Source organism: Thermobia domestica, chromosome 15 (genome assembly GCF_964235325.1).
Source record: "Thermobia domestica chromosome 15, izTheDome1.hap1.1, whole genome shotgun sequence".
Lineage (NCBI taxonomy): Eukaryota > Metazoa > Arthropoda > Insecta > Zygentoma > Lepismatidae > Thermobia > Thermobia domestica.
In genome coordinates this window covers 129,650,634-129,671,955 of record NC_137468.1, presented here as the reverse complement: position 1 = coordinate 129,671,955, position 21,322 = coordinate 129,650,634, and the positions used below count along the sequence as shown (strand labels likewise).

The 21,322-nt window shown below is 36.3% G+C and overlaps 1 protein-coding gene across 6 annotated transcripts in view; it reads right to left on the bottom strand.

Annotated features, from left to right (window-relative positions):
* LOC145671232 (high affinity cationic amino acid transporter 1-like) overlaps positions 1-21,322 on the bottom strand; it is a 291,381-nt gene that overhangs the window by 82,573 nt on the left and 187,486 nt on the right. For all 6 annotated transcript variants that reach the window (XM_081740120.1, XM_081740121.1, XM_081740118.1 and 3 more), the window contains exon 7: positions 3,573-3,697. In XM_081740120.1, the coding sequence (XP_081596246.1) occupies positions 3,573-3,697 (125 nt within the window). The remainder of the gene's footprint in view (positions 1-3,572; positions 3,698-21,322) is intronic.

Below are 21,322 nucleotides of genomic sequence, written 5' to 3'. Positions count from 1 at the left end.
AACCCACGAGCACGGTGTTTGTCCACCACAAAGTTCACACGGCGCGAGCTGGGATCGAACCAGGGACCCCAAGCACCGGAGGTGAACGCTCTACCACTGAGCCACCGCACCCCCCTTCCGTAGAATACGAATCTGCAATAAAAATTAAACCCCATTTAAGCTTTCAAAATTGCCCCCACCCTATCCTAAAATGTAAAATGGGAGGAGGGGGAATAGGTTTATAGAAAAAAGGAAAGAGATGTATGTTGCATCTGTTGATCTATAAAAGGGTTTAACCGCATGAATTCGGAATAGTTGTTGGGAGTTCTAAAGAACGTTGGGTTGGAATGGAAAGATATATATGAACCAACAAGTAAGTGTTAGAATAGGGGAGGAAATGATGAAGAAGAGTGAACTGGAAACGGAGTTCGACAGAGATGCTGTCTCTCGCCAACATTATTTAGAAGAGAGAGTGAAAAAGAGTTTGCATAATGAAGATGTCATTTCGATACGAGGTAGAATTATTAGGTGTATATGATTTGCAGATGATATGGTGTTTGTTAAGGAACCAGGAAAGAAAATCAATGAGATGTCAGAAAACTTGAGGAAGAGTTGTGAAGAATATGGGATAAAATAAATGTTAGAAAGACAAAAGACACGGTGACTGGTATGAAGCAGTCGGTGTCAAATATAGAAGTAGGAGGGGAGAAAATAGAACAGGTGACTAGTTTTCGATATCTGTGTAGTATTATTAATGATGATACGAAGTGCGACGTGAAATTAATGGAAGAATAGGAATGGCGAAAGAAGCCTTTAAGAGGAAGAAAAGTCTATTTTGTGGGAGCTTAAATAAAGAGTTGAGAAAAAGATTCATAAATGCTTCGTGTGGATTATTGTACTGTATGAGTCAGAAACATGGACATTACGCAAAAATGATGGGGTGTTACGGAAAATTGGCTGGGTCCAGTGGGAAACGAATGAGGTGTTAGAATTGGTGAGGAAGAAAAGAACAATTTTAGATATTACTGAGAAGAGGAAGAGGAACTGGTTGGGACACTGGCTAAGAAGAAACTGTATCATGAGAGACATGCTAGAGAATATGGTGGCAGGAAAGAGAGGGAAAGGAGGAGAAGGAAGCAGCCGCAATTGATGAATAATATCAAAACAGGAAAATCGTACTGGTACGTGAAGACGAAGGGGTTACCTGAAGACCGTGGAACATAGAAGCTTCTCTGTTGCGAAAAGTGACTTGCCAATAATGGCACAATACTTATGATGATGATGATAATGATTTAAGATTAGTAGAAGTTTCTAGAGCCAAAATTTTAAATTTCTTCCTGCTTTCCCTTTTGAAAAATTTGACAGAAATTTGTAATTTTTCATTTTTTTTTTTTTTTTTTTAATTTTCTGAGCCAAAAATTGACAGTAAGGACATTCCACTTCAGATATATTTAATTATTTCTGAAAACTCTTTTAGTTATAGTTCTTGTGTGAAAAATCTCATTCTGTAGTTTCAAGTACTTTTGATTTTACAGGATTTCGAAGTTGGCAAATTTTGTACCTTAATGGCTGCATTCGAGATCTTGAAAATCCCTTTTACCAAACATTATTCTGCCTTTATATATGTTTTATGAAATAACAATATGTCTGCATTAAGGTAGTTCAACCGCAACTTTCTATCTTTCGTATATCCATGCAGCAGCATGTTCTCTACCCCACTGCAAACCCTTATTTTCACGCGCGGCAGTGAAGAAAAATAAGTGTAAATCCAAGATGGCGGCAGATAAAAAATCTGATAATTTTTTTTCAGTACGTCATTAATAAAGTAACTTTTAACCTTTAGTGACAATATCAGAAAAGAAACCTGATAGTCGAACATCATCTTGACGATTTGACATGGAATGAGTACTTATCTCAACAGCCTGTATAACCACCCCGGGTAGCGATATATGCCTGATAGCCTGTTGTACAGATGCTGAATATCTGTCTGGTGTATAGACCGCTCGCTGTAGACCTTGGCATGACTGGACGATCTCGTTGCCAAAGTTTGGCTTGTGGTCTCGCAATACCCCACGTGTGTTCGATTGGCTTAGGTCCGGAGATAAGGAAATTTTTCAAAAACAACTACTAAGAACGAACTTCTCTTTAATTAGCAAGCATTGAAAAATTCCCGTAGAAATATTTTGGTTTGCTTTTGTGGTTGAAACAGTCACTCTGGCTACTACTTCGGAATTTCTAAAATATTTTTATATTTTTGACACAAAATACAGACTGTTTATTTTCAAGCAACATTGTCCTAAAATAGCTAACCACATGTTACTAGTAAGCAATATTACCCGTAATATGGTTATTGTAAGCAGGACTATTTCTCAGGAGTAATTAACAGCAAATTCGTTGAAGTATTTTCCAACAGACCAAGAAGCCACAAACAAAACATATTTTCGAGGAACTCGGGAGATGGAGATTCTGCAGTGCTGAATTTGACTGTAACCTGCTGAGGAAGGTTACAAATATCTAAACAAGCAATCCATAAACTACGTATATGAAAGCAATAACGCCAATTAGATCAATGAAGTTATCATTCGTGCATATAATGCAACATAAACGGTTAATAACAATCATACACTTTTCTATCTGTATGGAGCAGAATACGTTGATTTTCTGAGAATTCCAAGCACGATGTACTAAACCATGGTAATTTTCTAATTCCGGTATTCGGACACTGTGACTGTTTATGTGTTCCGAAAGGAGGAATGAGAGGAAAGCTAATTCTTACATGCGTCGTTGCATTCCAGCAAAATTCTTTATATTCGAGGGTAATTATTTATAGAACTCGAAATTTGTAAGGTTTCACAAGTAAACTTTTCGAGAGATGGATGCTACTGCGCAAAGGTATATTCTTTCGTTACTTGACAGAAAACGCTCTTACACATTCACAACGGAATAACGTCGTGAATTCCAGGCCAGGCCTGCCAGCTGATTTCCGGTTGTCTTAGCATCGTTTCTCAAGCATGTAAACCTGACGCTGTGGTGACCACAAGAAGAACAACAGCAACAGATGAACGACCAATGGTAGCGACTTTAGAATTTACAATAAGGAATTTCTCTTTCATTTTACAAGCACTCAAATGGCAGATGTTTATATTTTTGTGAATATACAACAAACTGTTCGTAACGCTTCACAGTCTTTGTGAATAAGGTGTAAACATTTGACTGACTGACTTACACACACACATATATATACATACATATATATGTATTATTGTATTAAATAATGATATTTGGCATGTTTTGAACCAAAAATTTAAACGTTATTCTCACTTTACGATGTAAAGATTACCCATTCTGAAGATATGACCACGCTTCACGCGATGAACTTTTGCAGCTAGATTTATGTCTATTATTTTATCTGCATTAACAGGAAAATAATTTTATGTACTTGGTTAATTAAGAACTTTTCTAATATTCTTCTTCGTTTTCCAATTATAATCCAATTATGATTCCCCAATAATTACTTCAAATCTTATTTAGTTACATCTTCCTTTCATTAAAAAAAAAAAAAAAAAAAAGTATTTGTAATAAGGAACACATACCTGGTCATAATACGGCCACATCATAGTTAAAACTGTAGACGTTCCGAAATATGCTAAGAATACTATAACGAGAGACAAGATGATAGCTATTGGAATTGATCTCTGAGGGTTCTTTGCTTCTTCACCTAAAGAAGACACAGTAGGAACATCACTAATTAGTATATAACAAAAAGTCTCGAGACATTCTTGCAGTTTGAAAACAAATAGAAAAACTGAGATAAACTGGAGGAATTAATTACGTAAGATGACGCAGTGAGGTAAGAGTATGGGTATTCCTGATGGACATATCGTTTTTGGAGTTTTATTTTATATTATTAAGAAGGAAATAAAATATTAAGTTATTTATGACCTACTGTTATTTGTTTAGGAGACATGGACTGTAGATGATTGGATTTTTCGAAAGATAAATGTTTCTCATTCGCCTTTCAGGTAATTAAGCATAGTCTTACCCTTCCAATAACGGATCCAGAAAATGCCCATGAGTGGTAATCGCAGTGACTGCAGGAAGTTCACGGCACCTCACTCAGAACAGAGATTATATATCACATGCATCCCATTTTACGGTAATGAATATATTTCAGAAGATTCGTTAAAATGAACGTAGGACGCTGATAGACGGCCACTGAAGAGAACATGGCAACAATATTTGCAACAGTCACCGTGAAAAGCCCAAACTGCAGTACTCAATGGTTATTATCTGTATCGCATGTAGGTCGGAGTTAATTATTAAGAATGCTACACACAAAGCTGTAAGATTTGTCTCATTGCAGGTGTTACGTGTAGTTTCATATATTGTCGCCAGGTGGTGTAATAATGAAGATGGGGCTTTCTGGAACTGAAAAGGCTTCCCGCGTGGTAGAATTTGACAAAATAAAGAATGCAACGGATGTTTAACGATAATTTAGGATGAAGTACGGAAAAACAGCATCAACCAGGAAGGCAACCAACATATAAAGTTTGTTGAAAATGCGTATTTGTGTGTCAAGAAGAGAAGTAGTCGGTCAGGTGTGAATTCAAATGACCCTGAACGAGTGAAAGCAATTTCGACAGAGTCCCAGAAAATCCGTATGCACAGCTTCACGTACGAAATATTGTGAAGTTCGTAAGTTTGAAACATGAACAATGACTGTGTGGCGAATTTTCTGTAAAAATTAAACATAAAACCGTTCAGACTACAGTTAGTGCAAAAGTTATATCCAAAAGACAAAGACCAGCGATTCCAGTTTTGCTGTGCATTGCAGATCAAAGAGGTGAATTTGTGAGTTTGATAATTTTTTTTCGGAGAGGCAACATTTCATACAAATGGAAAAATACACAGGAATAATTGTAGAATTTGGGAAACAGAAAACTCGCATAACACTGCTGAACACGAGTGAGATTCTCCAAAGGTCAATGTTTTTTGTTACATGTCTCACAAGAATAGTTTCCTGATTCTTTTTCAGCAAGACGCACAGTGGTACGGAATGCCTAAAACGTTGTCAAAACTGAAAATGGGTTCCTATTTGGTTATTTTTAAGTATCAGATTGGCTACAGTAATAGTTGGTCTCCTAAACTTCACACCTGGAAATGGTTCGCCGTTCAGACCAGAACGCCGTTCACACACGTATTGAAAGTCAAAGTGAACCTACTTTTGAGCGTCTGGTAACAGCTGATGCGAGCGAGGAATGTAGCTCGAGCTTCACATTAAATAGTTCATTGTATACTTTTCCGATCTATTTAAATCAAAATGGACGTTGTTCAAGGAGGTATGTAAAGTATTTTAACATCATATATTATTTATAATACATTATTTACTATACATTTATTTTCATTAATGTTTATATAAATGAACTGTTGAAATTATTACAAAGTGCATTAAAAACTGAACTTAAAAGTTATATATGACGCCCCATTCCGCTAAATTTTGTATTGGCTTATAATCTATGATCGATTTACTACAAGAATGTGATAAAAACAGCTGTGCCTTTTTTGGTACGATACGAATGAAAAAAAGTTGCAGTTAACGAATATTTAAGCATTTTGTTGTTAATGCTGAACAAAAACTATAAAGGTGACCAAGAAAGTTCTGTCGCTTTTTCACCCACCACCTTTGAATATCGATATGTCACCTAAGACGTACTGGAAGATCAAAAATAATTCCCATCAGCATCGATGACCTTCTGCCAAAGTTCTGGAAGGCCATGGATTCCATCGCGGTAGAATTTGGTGGATCGTGAAGCGAAGGAAGTATCAAGTGCGTTTTGCACCTCTATTAGGGATTTGAACTGGCGCCCTCTAAGTTGATTGTCCAAGGAATGCAACAGGTGATAATCGGACAGTGCAATGTCCGGGGAGCATGCCGGATGCAATACTGTTCCCTATCCAAGGCGTAGAATGATGTCCTGGGTCATTCTAGCCACGTGGGGCTTAGCGTTGTCCTGTAACAAGAGGGTCCCTTTGTGATTCAGAACTGCTGGCTGCAGAGTTTTGAGTATCTCTTGAAGACGCTTAACTGCTGACAGTACACAGTTGCATTGTTGTTCTGACCAGATGGTAGCAGTTCCCGATGCACGATGCCGCGAGCAGTCCACCATACAAACAGGAGGATCTTCTTGTGCAGTGCTGGTTTCGGATGTTTTGGAACCAGTTCATGGGATACTAACTAATGACGGCGCTGTGGAGCTTCGTACAGAACCCACTTCTCATCACATGTCAACAGGCTGTCCAGAATTGACTCCTTCCTCAGATGAGACAGCAAAGAAACACAGGTGTCTGCTCGTGTTGCCTTCTGGCTCGGAGTCAAATCATGTGGGACCCATCGACCCAACTTGTAGTGCTTCCCAAGTCGATGGAGGTTCTGCCGAATGGTTTCTTCATTCACACTGAATTGTATTTCCACTTCCTCACATATCTGGTCACTGTTCGCCTCAATAGCTGCCTGAAGACCTTCATTTTGTACATGTGCAGTTAACACATGTTGCCAATTTCAACATGTGTTGGTCTTTCGGCATATGGTGCGTCTTCGAGTGTTTCGTCACCGTTCTTAAACTTGTTAAACCACCGCTGCACTGTCCGCGTTGTCACGGTACCCTCACCAAAGGCCTGGCCAATCTTCCGCTCCGCTGCAGTGGCGTTTGACCCCAGGTTGAACTCGTACAGCATACACGCCTTTATGACGCTCTGTGGAATTAACATGTTCACTCTGTCCTTACGCAAGTTCATGGTGTAACTAAACTGCCACAACCAGGTAGTACGTTGGATATACCCACACCAATAACTGACCTTCGCCGTATCTCCATTCGCATTCAACTCACGGTGTGAAGGCCAATGGAACACAGACTTCCACAAAAGTGACAGGATTTTCTTGGTTACTTTATAAAGTACAAAGCTAAAATGATTAAATATAAACTAATTATTTGCTGAGCAAAACTATATATTTTCATTAAAATTAAAAGCTAAAATGATTATGTCATGATGATATGAAAATTATGTTTATAAGGTACATACAAAAAAGATAGTGAAGGGCAACAAATAAAAAAAAAGTACACTTCAGTATAACATAGAAAAGGATAGTCGATGCATACATATTTTAGTTTCCATTATTTTATAATTCGTATGAAATATATACAATAAATTAAATTAAACAAAATTAAATAATTTTGTAATACAAGAAGTGATTATTTCATATTATTAATTATATTAATTTTAGGTTCAAAAAGATGAAATCATCCAATTATCGAGAAAACAGATATTTGTTTTGATAAAAGACCATTTGAAAGGCAATGTACAAGTCTAAACTGAAAATTTGGAAAATCGCCTATCTTCGAGGAGTGGTCGTTGTATTAAAATATGTCACGATATGAAGATAGACATCGCATCTTTATTTTTAGAAGATGAGGAACAAATAAAAGAGATCAATAGAAAGGGAAAATGAAATGAAATTTTTGAGTTTTACGTCCCACGGTTATACCGGTTAGGCTAAAGGAGACGGTGAAGATGAGAGATGAATGAAATGGTGGAATGAAGAAAGTGGGAGGAAACGGACGAACCCCCGAGAAAACCCACGCACACGGTGTTTGTCCACCACAAAGTTCACTTGGCGGGAGCAGGGTTTGAACCCGAGACCCCAAGCACCAGGGGTAAACGCTCTACCACTGAGCCACCGCGACCCCATTCCAATAGAAAGGGTGGCCGAAATTTTGTACAAGAATAATGAATGGCTAAATGTTATGTTATCGTTTTATGTACCTCGTAATACTGCGAAGACACCAAGAAAACAAAAAGTCGACCACCTTCTTCGGAATTTTTTATCTTTAAGCGAATGTTCCAAACGAAGAACTAAAGAAATTCGCAACAATAATGACGATAATACATTGTCATAAGCTACGCAAATGAGTCTTCACTCTTCCGGGAAATTTAGCGCTTCAAAAGTTGTCAAAGACGTTTTATCTTCAAATCCACCGAGAACAAAAAAGTATATGAAAGTTGTGACATCAATGTTTTCACACACAGACATATATATATACCAATGATGAAGGCTCTTTTTCTTGATATGAGAATATCAACAAGAACATATCAAACGCCGAGAAAAGGGCACTGGCAAAAGGTTCTGAATTGCACCATTTGCATTCAATGAAGTGAAAACCCAGTATACAATTTTTGTTAATTTATTCCACTTTTCTCAAAATTTGATCCGCCATATTGGATCCGTCATTTTCAAGTTTTCAATTCTCATATCAAGTTCGTGATCAGTGAGGTCAAAAATCGCAGCATACCCGTTTTTGTGCATTTTGAAAGAGATTTTGAATTTTAGCCACGTTTTAAGCATTTCATACCACTGTGAGACGGTACAATCTCGCATTATGTTGGAAAGATCAAAGAAGTGCTGGATCAATGATTTCCGAAACGCTGCACTAGTGGACAAGGAATCATCGAGTGGCCATCTCGTTACACATGTTACATCTCTCAATGCTGTATTACTCAGATCCATGAAAATTAAAAAATCTCACCTTGTGTCACGCAAAAGGGGACACAATATTCAGCATACGTTTTAGGACCTTAACATAACTTCAACAGTTTGTATTTCCTCAACACCAACAGTAGATCTAGCAAAATTTCATACTTGGCTTTCTGAGAAAAAATACCGGCTTAGCTTTCTCTTAAATTTCTTGAGCTATCCAAGCTATCATATCCCTGCTAAATAAACTAATATAGTCAATCTCGTCCTCACCTTACGTATCTCTAAATTCACTGCTTTTGAAATTTGGTACTATAAAAAGGTTGTGCTTACTCTACTGGAAAATGTAAAGGCGTAAAGAATCTCAATATCGCATGTATACATAATCGTATGAAAAAATGACGAGATCATGTAAATTATCAATTAACAAATTCTAATAAGCTATTATCCTCCATTACGAAACTTGTTTATGATTCTTAAGAAATTTGCAACGACCACACGTACCAACTTGAATATATTTGAATGTTAAAAAAATGCATTCTGCTGGTAAATGATTGTATGACAATAAAAGCATTCGATATCAATCAATTTAATTGATGAAATTGTAAGCGTTTAAGTGAAAAAAAAAATGAAATCTTTAAGTTTTACGTCTCAGGGTTATGCCGGTTAGGCTAAAGGAGACGGTGATGATGAGAGATAAATGAAATGGTGGAATGAAGAAAGTGGGAGAACCCCGGGAAAACGCACGAGCACGGTGTTTGTCCACCACAAAGTCCACACGGCGCGAGCTGGGATCGAACCAGGGACCCCAAGCACCGGAGGTGAAAGCTCTACCACTGAGCCACCGCGCCCGGCGTTTAAACGGAATCGTGACAATAAAAAGAAATAAATGAAAATAAAATAATGTCAGGGTGCCCAACTGATGTCATCTTGGTTTATCACGTCACTGTTCGGTAAGAAACAAGAACAGTGAGTAAACCAGTAAATTAAGTGAAAATGTGTTATAGAAAATGAAATACCGGTAGTTAACGCAATGATAAAATACGAAAACACTAGGGTATGCGGAGGTGTGCTCGCAGGAACGGTAATAAAAGTTTTCGAGCACAAGTTGCTACCACTGTAAGTTAATCGCAGACACAACTAGAAAATTTGTGGCCCCGCGTAGTCGCTAACGCTCTTGCCTTCGGTGCAAGCGGTCCCGGATTCGATTCCCGGTGGGGACACTCGGTCGAAAAAGTGTAAAAGCTTTATCTGGCCAGCCATCCTGAATGAGGTTTTTCTGGTTTTCTTCATTCACACCAGGTGAATGCCGGGGTGGTACCTAACAACATATAGGTCCCAGGCCGCTTCCTTCCTTCCCTTTCGCCGGATAGTGTGCTCGCCGAGGGATGTCATCCCTCATACGTAAGGGCTAAATGACCATAGATGCCGAAAGCCCAGAAATCTAAATCCTAACAAACAGAAGATTTTTCTCTTAATAAAAAGTGATGATATCTTCGAGATATAGAAGAGAAAGCAATACTGCATAATTTTACACGGTATTCTGCTTAAAATAGTGGTGATTTTTTTCTTATAGTTTTGACTTAAATGATATATCAGTGAAAGTTTTCTAGAGCCTAAGATTCTGCAATGGACTCGTAACTCAATCATACCAATGTTTGATGAAGTGAAAAGCTGACTCACAGCAATAAGTGACAGAAAAAAAAAGAAATCAAATATAGCGGTTATACGCAGGGTGTTAATGAACTATACGATAAACTATAAGAAGTAATGCCCTACATCAATATATCATTATAAGAGAAAAAGTTCATGTGGATCTATCGGGAAAAGTGCGCAGTTTCATAAATAAGACAGTCACGGTATATTTTACTTTTTTTTCCTACTCACTTATAAGCGTGAAACAAAACATCTCAGCGCATCTTATTCCGAAAACAAGGAATCGTGGTGCTGGCGGTCCCTAAGACTTCCGATTTCCAGCTGAACGTTGGTCTAAAGCCATGAAATAGTGTCGTCAGAAAGAAGTACAATTTTACGTTCGCAGGGGGCATAGCTTTAAGTTTTTACGAAACTTACAAAAATAGATGGCAGTGTTGTTGAACCCAATTTGGAAGATAGGACAAAAGCTTTGAGTTAAAGTTTACCTCCCCTTCTTTATTTATTTATTTATTTTTTCTCGCGAAGGATGGGGCAGAAGGTGTGGGATGTCGTTTGTCTGCGACCTTCGTAGGAATTTTCTTTTTCGATACTTCTATCCCTCTAAGTAACCTGACACCACTGACCACTGTCTAGTACTCTGCAGCTTGTGCGGAGGAGGAGTTTGAAGCTAATCGTTCCATTTCTTGTAAAGAACGCTGAAAAGCGAAAATGCCGATTGCTGAGCTTTTTTTTTTCTTCTTTTTTTTTCGGTATTTGCAGTATATGGCTTGCCTTTGTTCACGTTATACTGGAATTGCAATTAAATACATTTGCTCAGCACAGATTTAATCTAAGATGTCATAAATGACAACTCAAATTGAACACAAGAGCATCCAATGGCGTACACACAACGTTATAAAGAGGAGTTCAAGCACCCAAGTTCATATCGTATACCATTGATCTGTACAATATATTAACGGGTTAAGTACAAAAATTTGAATTCTTTATCCAGCATAGGAGTTTTGAAATGCTTTACTTAGTTTTAAAACTTCATTTACTGCCGGTGTGGAGTCATAACGCTATTTAGCGATGAAGATAACATAAGAAAGAGAGAGAAAAATGGAAAATAGTTTTAACGACAAGATTAGCAAGAGAGTAGTATTGTATTTACGAAGATACAATAGTTATTATCAAATATTTGGAATTAATGAAAGAAGTGGCTAAATTGTTAGTCCATTTTAGTGTGGCATCTTATTTACGAAATATCAGTATATAAATTATAGCAAATCACTTCGTAAATAAATATTTCATTAGATTCCCCACAATATTACATAAGTTATTTCCCATGGAAAGGAGCAGTATACACTTTGGGGTGAGTTTTCTTCTTACATAGTTTTTCGAAAACGTCTATTATGATTTTGTTCATATTTCGTAAGTAATATTCCAGTATTAACTACACCATGTCCTGATTTAATTTTAAAAATCGGTTTGGGTTTGAAGTTTTGTGTTTTTCGTTCTTATGCAACAATGCAACTAAGAAATTATAAAGGACGGAACCAACTATTAATTCCGAACCACAAACGGGACTTGAGTGCTGCGTAATTGGCTAGTGCATAGATCAACATGAAAGATCGATCCTCACAGTGTATTCCATTACCCAACATAATCTCACGTCCAGGAAATATAAGGGGAACGAGACCCATATTTTTTATTAGTTTTTTTTTTCGGATGAAGAAAACAAGTATAGTGAGATTTCTTGCTAAGTTTATTGATATATATAAAAATTGTACTCTTACATGTTAGAGAGTATATTTGTATATATTAACTCCCTTCCTATCATTATAAGATGCAGAAAAAGATGAAAGGTGTAAATTCGATTTTTTGTTAAAACAGCATGTAACGTAAATACATGCAATGAAGCAATAGCGGTGGGCGTCAGTGTTGTATTTATGGAGAAAAGAGCTGTTACAGTGTATCCATTTTTTTTTCAAAATAGTAATTTAGATATACGCCTAAGATATGTAAACACAAAATAGTCTATAAGCTATTGCCTATATGCGTAGCGTAAAGACCCGAATTTGATTCCCGGTGGGAGCTCATATGGTTTGGATTCCACGTCAGCCGTAGATTAACGCCCCTTACTATTACCAATCAAAAAAAAAAAAAAAAAATCTATAAGAGCATATCAACTGAAGAGTGAAGCATCGGTATACATCATACGATTCACCTAGTTGCGTAGAATGGAGTAATTTTTCATTTTACTCGCAATTTTGAATATATGTATGCACAGAATGATAAAGCTGCTGCACGACTGTATAAAAATAAAACCATCAAAAACAATATATTGGTATTTTGATATATGTATGGAGCCTCTAACCTTTTAAATTTCGATTCAAAGTCAAAATCAATCCTTTGTTATTGACAGTTTTGAAAAAAAATATTTCGTTTCGAAAAGAAAATTCAATATATATTTACAAAATGAAGTTGGTGCACAACTTCACATTGATCCCTCTTTTAGACTTCCAAACTACAATTATACTTTGCATAAGGGACGCTGTCCGTCTGTTGACAAATATCAGAGCAGAAACGGCAAGAGATATCGAGATGCGATTTTTTGCAATCGATTCAGCATACCAAGGATAGTTCCCATCTTCTCCGTTAACTCTCTATTCAAACCGGAAGTGGTTAAAATTAGACACTTCCCGTTTCAACGTTTATCGCCATAGAACGAAAACGCGTAACATATATCGAAAAGCGGTTTTTTGAAAACGATTTGTCGTTTCAAGAGTAAGTTCCACTTGCTTCGTTAACTCTCTTTTAGTACTGGAAGTGATTCAAATTAGCTATTTCCGGTTTAGGTTTCAACTTTTTCACCATAGAACGAAAACGGTAACAGATAGAAATAAACGGTTATTACAAACGATTCAGCGTCTCAAGACAACATAATATGACTATGCACAACACTACCAAAACAAGAAGTGGTTCAAATTTACTATTATTTCCGGTTTCATTGTTTATGACCATTAACTTATGTCGGTAACAGATAGTCAAAAGCTTTTTTTTTTTTTTTTTTTGTGTGTGTGTGTGTGTGTGTAAACGATTTAGCGTCTCAAGACATGTTATGACTATCCACAAACTGTACCGAAACCGAAATTGACTAAAATATACTACTCCTTCCGGTTTCATTACTGATTTCCGTAAAGCGAAAACTGTAAATGATATCAAGATGTGGTTTTTGCAATTGATTCAGTGTCCCAAAAATAGGTTTGATCTCCGTCCTTAGGCCTCTATTCAATCCGAAAGTGGTTGAAATAAACGAATTTTAGTTTCAACCTTTATCGCGATAGGATAAAAACAATAAGTGACAGCAGTGGCGTGTCGTGACACTTTGACGATTGTTACCGGTTGTTGATATTACAAGTACGTATCTCGAGTTTTTTTTTTTTTCAGCGTATCAACCATTTTAAACTATAGGCATTGGCAACGATTTTTTAGGGGGAGTCAAATCCCACTTCAATTACCTAGATCTTTCTGAAAGGTGTAGCTCTTCAGGTTCTTGCTTTTTTTTTTTTTTTTTTTAACTAAATATAATCGAAACTGTCTCTCAATGATCTTAGATATTCTTCAAAGTAATCTATTTGAATGAATTTTCTTTTGTAAGATATTGAATAAGATTTCTTATCTTGATCCTATAAAATAAAACAGTTCAAATAAAAAATTGAAGTCAAAACTTTGAAGGTTTTGATAGAATTTTGCTGCACGAACTCTGGTTTCAGAATCCCATTCGTTGATGTTTTCGTCATAGATTTAAAGAGTCCTAACAGTTCATCTTTAAAGCAATACATCACATCATTTATCCTATTTCTATAGTTCCACCTTGTGTTTGAGGCTGTTGGGATACTTTTGTTGACTACATAGTCCAAAGCATCTGTTCTTTTTGAAGACTTTGAGAAAAAAGAAGCAAGTCACGACATAGTTTAAAAAAAAAAAAACTTACACCCTTTTTTATAGTCAACGGAAAAACTAAATTAAGCGTATGGGAATAATAATGAAAAAAATTCTTCTTCTTTATATATCTGTTTAACAAGAGGCTGCAGCTTCCTACCTGACCAACCATAACTGAAGCTCCATCGTACGTTTGAGCAACAAGTTTTCCGTATTGAAAATTAGTCAGACGGTCAAACATAACTTGAGACAGTCAAACTAAGGTATGGTGAAAACGACTGCACAGTTCTTTTTCAACACATCAAACTGCATCAAAGTGTAAATTCAACTACTAGGCTAGAGGCTAGAGATGGAAATTTGCTGAATCGAAAGTATTCTATACTAAATTCAAAACAAAATATTTTCAACTTGATTAGCAAATATCCTAAATAATAATAAGTAGTCGAATTAGAAGGAGCACCGGGAAACATCTTTACTTCTCCCTAATTATCATTACTATTCCCCACTTGCTCTTGAAACAGTTCACATGTAGCACAATGTGTTTCATCGATGGGCATTCCTGTATATTTAATGACACACTTCAGAGACTGACTCTTTGCTCTTTCAGGCGCGAAACAACTGCCATCTAATATTTCTACCATTTAAACAGAAATAAAATCTCAATAATAATAATAATAATAATAATAATAATAATAATAATAATAATAATAATAATAATAATAATAATAATAATAATAATAATAATAATAATAATAATAATTTCCTATAGATCAAATTAACAGTCAATAAGAAACTATTGAATTAAAGCAAATCTATATTAAATTTCTTTGTTAGAATATTGTATTGAATATGTTCTTGTTCTCTGTTGGTATATTATTCAAATTTAAAGATAACGTATTAACATACAGTCATGCGAAAACGATATTTTAACATATAAATGATGGACTTCGGAACATACAGTCTCGCAGTAGATGTTTAATTCTATTACTATGAAAAACCTGCTACCTATATTTGAAATTGTATACAGTACTGTTAAGACAATAAAATAACCTTACAAAAACGGAAATTACAGCCAAGTTTCCACGTTAGCTCAGCTCGATCCTCTATAGCGAGAGGAGAGCGAGTAGAATAAACATGCTGATGATATTCTAGATTCTCCTTGTTCTGATAGGGAACGTTCCTATTTTTTCCTGATCCACTCAGCCGAACGGTAACATAAAGGGCCATTCCGAAAGTCCAAATACGAGCGCCCAGGATGCTTCTGGCTGGCACGCTGAAAGGTGCTACTGGAGTGACTGACCGCTATCGGGGTTCTCGTTACCTCTGAAATCTGCGGTATCAACAACAGTATGTTCCTGTTTGGCGCTAGTATGTTGTGTTTATTCACATTGTAAATGCGGCATAGGACGTCCGAACTTTTTTAAAAAAAAAGAAAAAAAGGAAAATATGTAAACATCTTCGCATGTTGATGATGAATTTTAAAGACATATGAAAACAACGGAAAACTGTCATATTTTTACCGTTACCGCCGGTAACAGCGGTAATATGCACTACATGCCCCTGAGTGACAGCGACTAATGGCTTTTTGATATGAATTCAGCGTCCGAGTAACAGGTTCTATCTTTGATATCTTATTACTCTATTGCAACAAGTACTTATAGATGCACTACTTCATGTTTGAGTATTGAATTCACATAGTTTGGAAGTTTAGTTCCACACTGTGAAACGATATTCACTTGTTTTCAAAATTTCGATTCAAGGCCCAAGCCTATCTTTATATATATATATATATATATATATATATATAGTGTGTATGTGTGTGTGTGTCTGTATAAATTATCTATATACATATGTATTATGTAAAAATTTATTTTTATATTTTTCAAACAAAGGATGGGTTTAGATTTTGAATTCCCCGAGTCGAGACAGCATTTTCTTGATACAAGTAGAGACAGACTTAAATTTCGACTCGTCTTCTTGTGCGCGTCCCTATTTTTGAATCAAATTTTGAAAATTGAGGGTAATGTGAAGTGTGAGCTTTATTTTTTAAATATTTCGTTTCTGTTTTTGAAATAAATTATTATTTCTTCAAAACAATCGATCACAAATAGAATACAAATGATTGATTTTTGACTTTGAATCGAAATTTAGAAGGGGGACAATTTCACACATGTGCCTCTGACGTATTTCTAATTGTTTTGAGTGCTTTAACATATTTTAATGTGTTATAAAATTTGCACTGCCTATTGATTTTTGTCAGTCATCAACCGTTGTTAAACTACTTCTATTAACTACCAAAAGTTAGTTTCGACAATGCTGTATAGTATGGCCAGTTTCTACAATGTTGTTGTTGTATAATCGTTGTTTCAAAATGAGGAATCAACATATTTGAAACTGCATATGATGTGAAAAAGTGCCATAATTTTAATAAGGTCGGGAATATATAACTCACCCTAATTTTATACAATTGAAATGGTGATAAAATGTTCGGGTTATATTACGGCCAATACGGTTTATCATAATGCGAGCTTGAGTTGTATATGATGAAAAAGCAAAGACCAGGTAGAGAACGTCACTTGTTTTCCATGTTTAATAACAAAGTTAATTATTGACAGCACACAAATTTGATTATCGCGGGTTCAGAAACCACAATAATTCTGTGGTAGAAATCCTACTTTGAAGACCAAGCCAAATCACGAGTTTGATACTAGACAGTGTATTTAAGCATCGTTTGTTTGGAGAATGCGAGAACGAGTCTATATGAGACGTGTCGCTACATGCTTATCTGTATCCTAACTAGGGCTGTGCGATATTTCGATATATTGATCAATCCATAAGATATTTTCGAATATCTAAACATCAATACCGAAACATTTACAAATCGATGTTTTCGGTATTTGATATTTTCAATATTCAATGTTTTCGATTTTTTGATATTTCAATATCTTTCCATATTTCTGTTTTTCGTTTTTCTTATAACATGTTTGATGTTGCGATATAAACAGTCTACTACTGATGGAATTGGTCACGTACTTAGTGAAACATGACTCGGAAGACACTGCAATCAGACCCAGAAAAAACCATGACTGAGAAACCACGACCCATCATCCGGAGTGACCCGATGATTCGATAGAACCCAAAGATGGAACGTCGTCATATACATGAGAAGTTCGTGTGAGGCTACTAATGCAGTTCTAACAAACCTGATTCTCTCCTCTCTCATCGCCTTTTCACTAAATATAATTTTGGAGCTCCTCCGTGGCTAAGCGGTTAGCGTACGCGCCTTTGGCGCGGGAGTCCCGGGTTCGATTCCCGGCGGGAGCTCATGTGGTTCGGATTCCACGTTAATCAGTAGGTCCACGTCTCATATAGCCTCGCTGCTGAGCGGGACGCTAAACTAAAATCAACTCAACAATATAATTTTGTTTTTTGCTTGTTTGCTTCTTTGTGTCAAGTATTACACTGAAAGATAACTACAACGTTTATAAGGGTACCAACATTCAAAATCGCAAAGAAAAGATAAGTCGCATGTTTCTCTTATGAGAGATCGTTAATGTTTAATCGACCTGTAAAGCTTCTTGTTTAGAACATAAAAAATACCGCTGATGTTAATCAGTTTTTGTTAATTCTTTTTTGTATAAGCCATAATCAAAAACCGCATGCTTGAAGACGAATAAACATAAAATTATATTTGAAATATTCAAAACGTGGTATCTTGATTAAGAACTGTCGCATCAAGAATCGGGCAAATGAATGTTCGAGCTCAAGCAGTGAACATCATTAATCAAATATAAAATAAAATTTTGCAGTAATTCTGCAGAGCTATTTTGGTTGCTTCTCAGTCACCAGGTGTATCTGAGTTTCCAGATATGATTGGGTCTCCGGGTTCGTTCAGTCACCGAATCAGACTGAGTTTGAGAAGCGAGACCCAGATCCTGATGACTCAGACAAAAGTCGAGACCCAAGTGGCCCATGTCCCATTCCATCACTGCTATATGCATAATCGAATAGTCCGATTTCTCAGTAATGCTTTAATTCAACAACACTTCGGTTGTTTTCTGGATAATTTTTACTTTACAGTAACAATAAGAGAAGAAAACATGGTGACTGTAATTCAAGTGAATGGTTATGATAGAATTGGCGGAATGAGAATGTTTGAGGAAATGGAAAAGCCCTGAGAAAACTACGGCTACAGTGTTGTCCACCACAAATTTGCGTTGGCGGGATCAAACCAGGGATGCCTCACACTAGAGGTGAGCGCTCTACCAGTGACCCATCGTATCATCCTCCAAGCGACAAAGATTGAATTGAAATTGGAAGTAATTATCTTACTACAATCTTATGATCTCAGTCTCTAAGCGTCTATATAGTTGGGAAATGTGGTGGACAAACACCGTGCTCGTGGGTTTTCTTGGGGTTCTCCCGTTTCCTCCCACTTTCTTCATTCCACCATTACATTCATTTCTCATAATCACCGTCTCCTTTAGTCTAACCGGCATAAGCGTAGGACGTACAACTCAAAGATTTCATTTCATTTTCATTTCATAGTTGGGAAAGTGTGCAGATTCTTATACGAACAATACTCGAACAACGAAAGGGCTTGGCAATTTAAAAGTGGAGAAGAGTAAAACATTTATTTTAGTTTTTTCTTTTGATAGTAAGTGCACAAATTTGACATGTGTCCTCAAATGAGCACATACAGCGCACAAAGGGACTACGATAAAAAGAGACGATTAAAAAAAAAAGTTGATGAGGGCGAGAGATGAATGCATTTCATTCATTGTCAATTGCGAGTAATCTTGGGAAGATTAATAAATTAACTGAGTGCATACTTTTGAATACAAATAATCGTGTTTGTAGAAATTTCAGAAATATAATTAATAACTTTTTAATTAAAGGGAACAAACAAGTGTAAACAATCCTTGGTTTAGTTTTATTTATTTATTTAAATATTTTTACATAATTTCGTAAGATCAGTATAGCGATGTAAAGACAAAATAACTCGAAGGTTTATGTTGTCAGCGGTGAGCGGTTTATCCAATCTAATCCAGTCCATTTACATGAGTTTTATGGATGCAGTAATAAGACACTGAAACAATGTTGTTTTCCCTCAACAACACGCGGCGAGTTGTCATACTGCATTTGATCGCTTGAAAAACGTATTGTTTGTATTTATCAAATTTGAAACCAAAGTTTTCTAATATCTCAGTTTCAGAGTTACATAATTATTCTAAATTGTTTATAAATGTTCCTGAGAAACCTTTGAGTGGTTTGTATTTGTTTCCACATATAATGTGTAACAGAAAGGTGCGTGTGTGCGTGTGTGTCTGTGTGTTTGGTGTTTAGAGAAAAACTCACAGGACGGTCGTGACCAGTGTCTTTAGAAAAATGTTATCCCTCCCCTCAAGGACAGTGAAACGAATTGGAGGGAGAAACGAAATTCGAGACTTGGAAAGAAAACAGATGTTAAAGAAAGCGGGGAAGAACTGTGGGTTCGGTAAGCTGAATATGTTCATGTATACAAATGTATACATGTATACAAATGTATACATGTATACAATACCGAGAATAACAAAAACATTTTTCATAAATTAAGTTGGTTCACAACAATGGTTGGTTTACAAACTTACAACAATGGAAAGAATAAATTGTAGTAAAATTTTTATCTAAAAACTCATAGATCACTTGGTCCTATACTAAATGACAGAATTTCGCAGACCTAGAACAAGCGATAACGGAAGAGGCATCCAATTCCTCTACAACAATGAAAAGCTTATAACAATGGAAAGAACAAAATATCGAAAAATAATTATCTTATGAATCATACACTACATCACGGTATTTGATAAAGTGAATACTTTCAAATATCTAGGATCAATATTAACAGAGGAAAATCATATTCACGGAGAAATTAAATGTCGACTAAAAGCAGGGAATTCGTGTTACTGTTCGGTTCAAAATCTCTTGTCGTCGCGAATTCTGTCGATGAATTTGAAACTTAAAATATACAAAACGATAATCATGCCTGTTGTCCTGTATGGCTGCGAAACATGGTCACTTACTCTGAGGGAAGAACATAGACTGAAAGTATTTGAGAACAAAATCCTGAGACGAATATTCGGACCCAAGAGGAACGGGAATGGGGAATGGCGGAAACTTCATAACGAGGAACTACATAATTTATATGGTTTACCCAACATTGTTAGGGTCGTCAAGTCTAGGAGGCTTAGATGGGCGGGTCATGTAGCTAGAATGGAAGAAAGTAGAGACGCTTTCAAAGTCTTGACTGGAAGACCAATCGGAAAACGACCATTAGGAAGACCTAGGCGCAGATGGGAGGACAACATTAAGATGGATCTCGCAGAGATTGGAACACAGAGTAGAAACTGGATGCAGTTAGCTAAGGATAGAAGTCAGTGGAGAGCTTTTGTGAACGCGGCATTGAACCTCCGGGTTCCATAGGCCATAGAGTTAGTTAGTTAGTTAGTTAAACCAAATGCCGAAATTTCAGAATCTTAGGATAAACGATAACGGGAAAAGCATTGGGTTCCTTCAACAGTCAAAAGCTTACAACAATGGAAAGAACAAAATGCTCGCCTTGAAGTTCATATATTACTTCATTCTGTACTCAGTGACAGAATTTCATTGTCCTTGTGCAAACGATAACGAAAAAGGGATCAGATTTCTCCACAACAATTAAAAGGTTACAACAATGGAAACGAAAATACATAACACAATTTTCGCCTTAACATTCATACATTACTACATTCTTTGCTAAATGCCAGAATTTTAAAGTCCTAGAACAAGCAGTAACGCGAGAAGCATTGGATTCCTCTCCAACAATTAAAAGCATACAACAATGGAAAGAACAAAATTTCAAAAAAATGTCAACTTGTGGTTCATACATTACATCACGCTATACTAAATGCCAGAATTTCAGTGTCCTAGAACAAATGATAACGGGAGAGGCATAGGATTTCTCTGCAACAATTAAAAGTTTGCAACAATGGAAAGAACAAAATGTCGAAAAATTGTCATCTTGGAACCTATAGATTACATCACGCTTTACTAAATACCAGAATTCCAGAGTCCTAGAACAAATGGTAAGTGGAGAGGCATTGAATTCCTCTGCAAAAATTAGTTGAACTCAACAATGAACGAGTCAACAATTTGAAAATCTGCACGGAACAATTGCTGCGTATACTCATTATCTTTAAACAGACTGACAGTGAA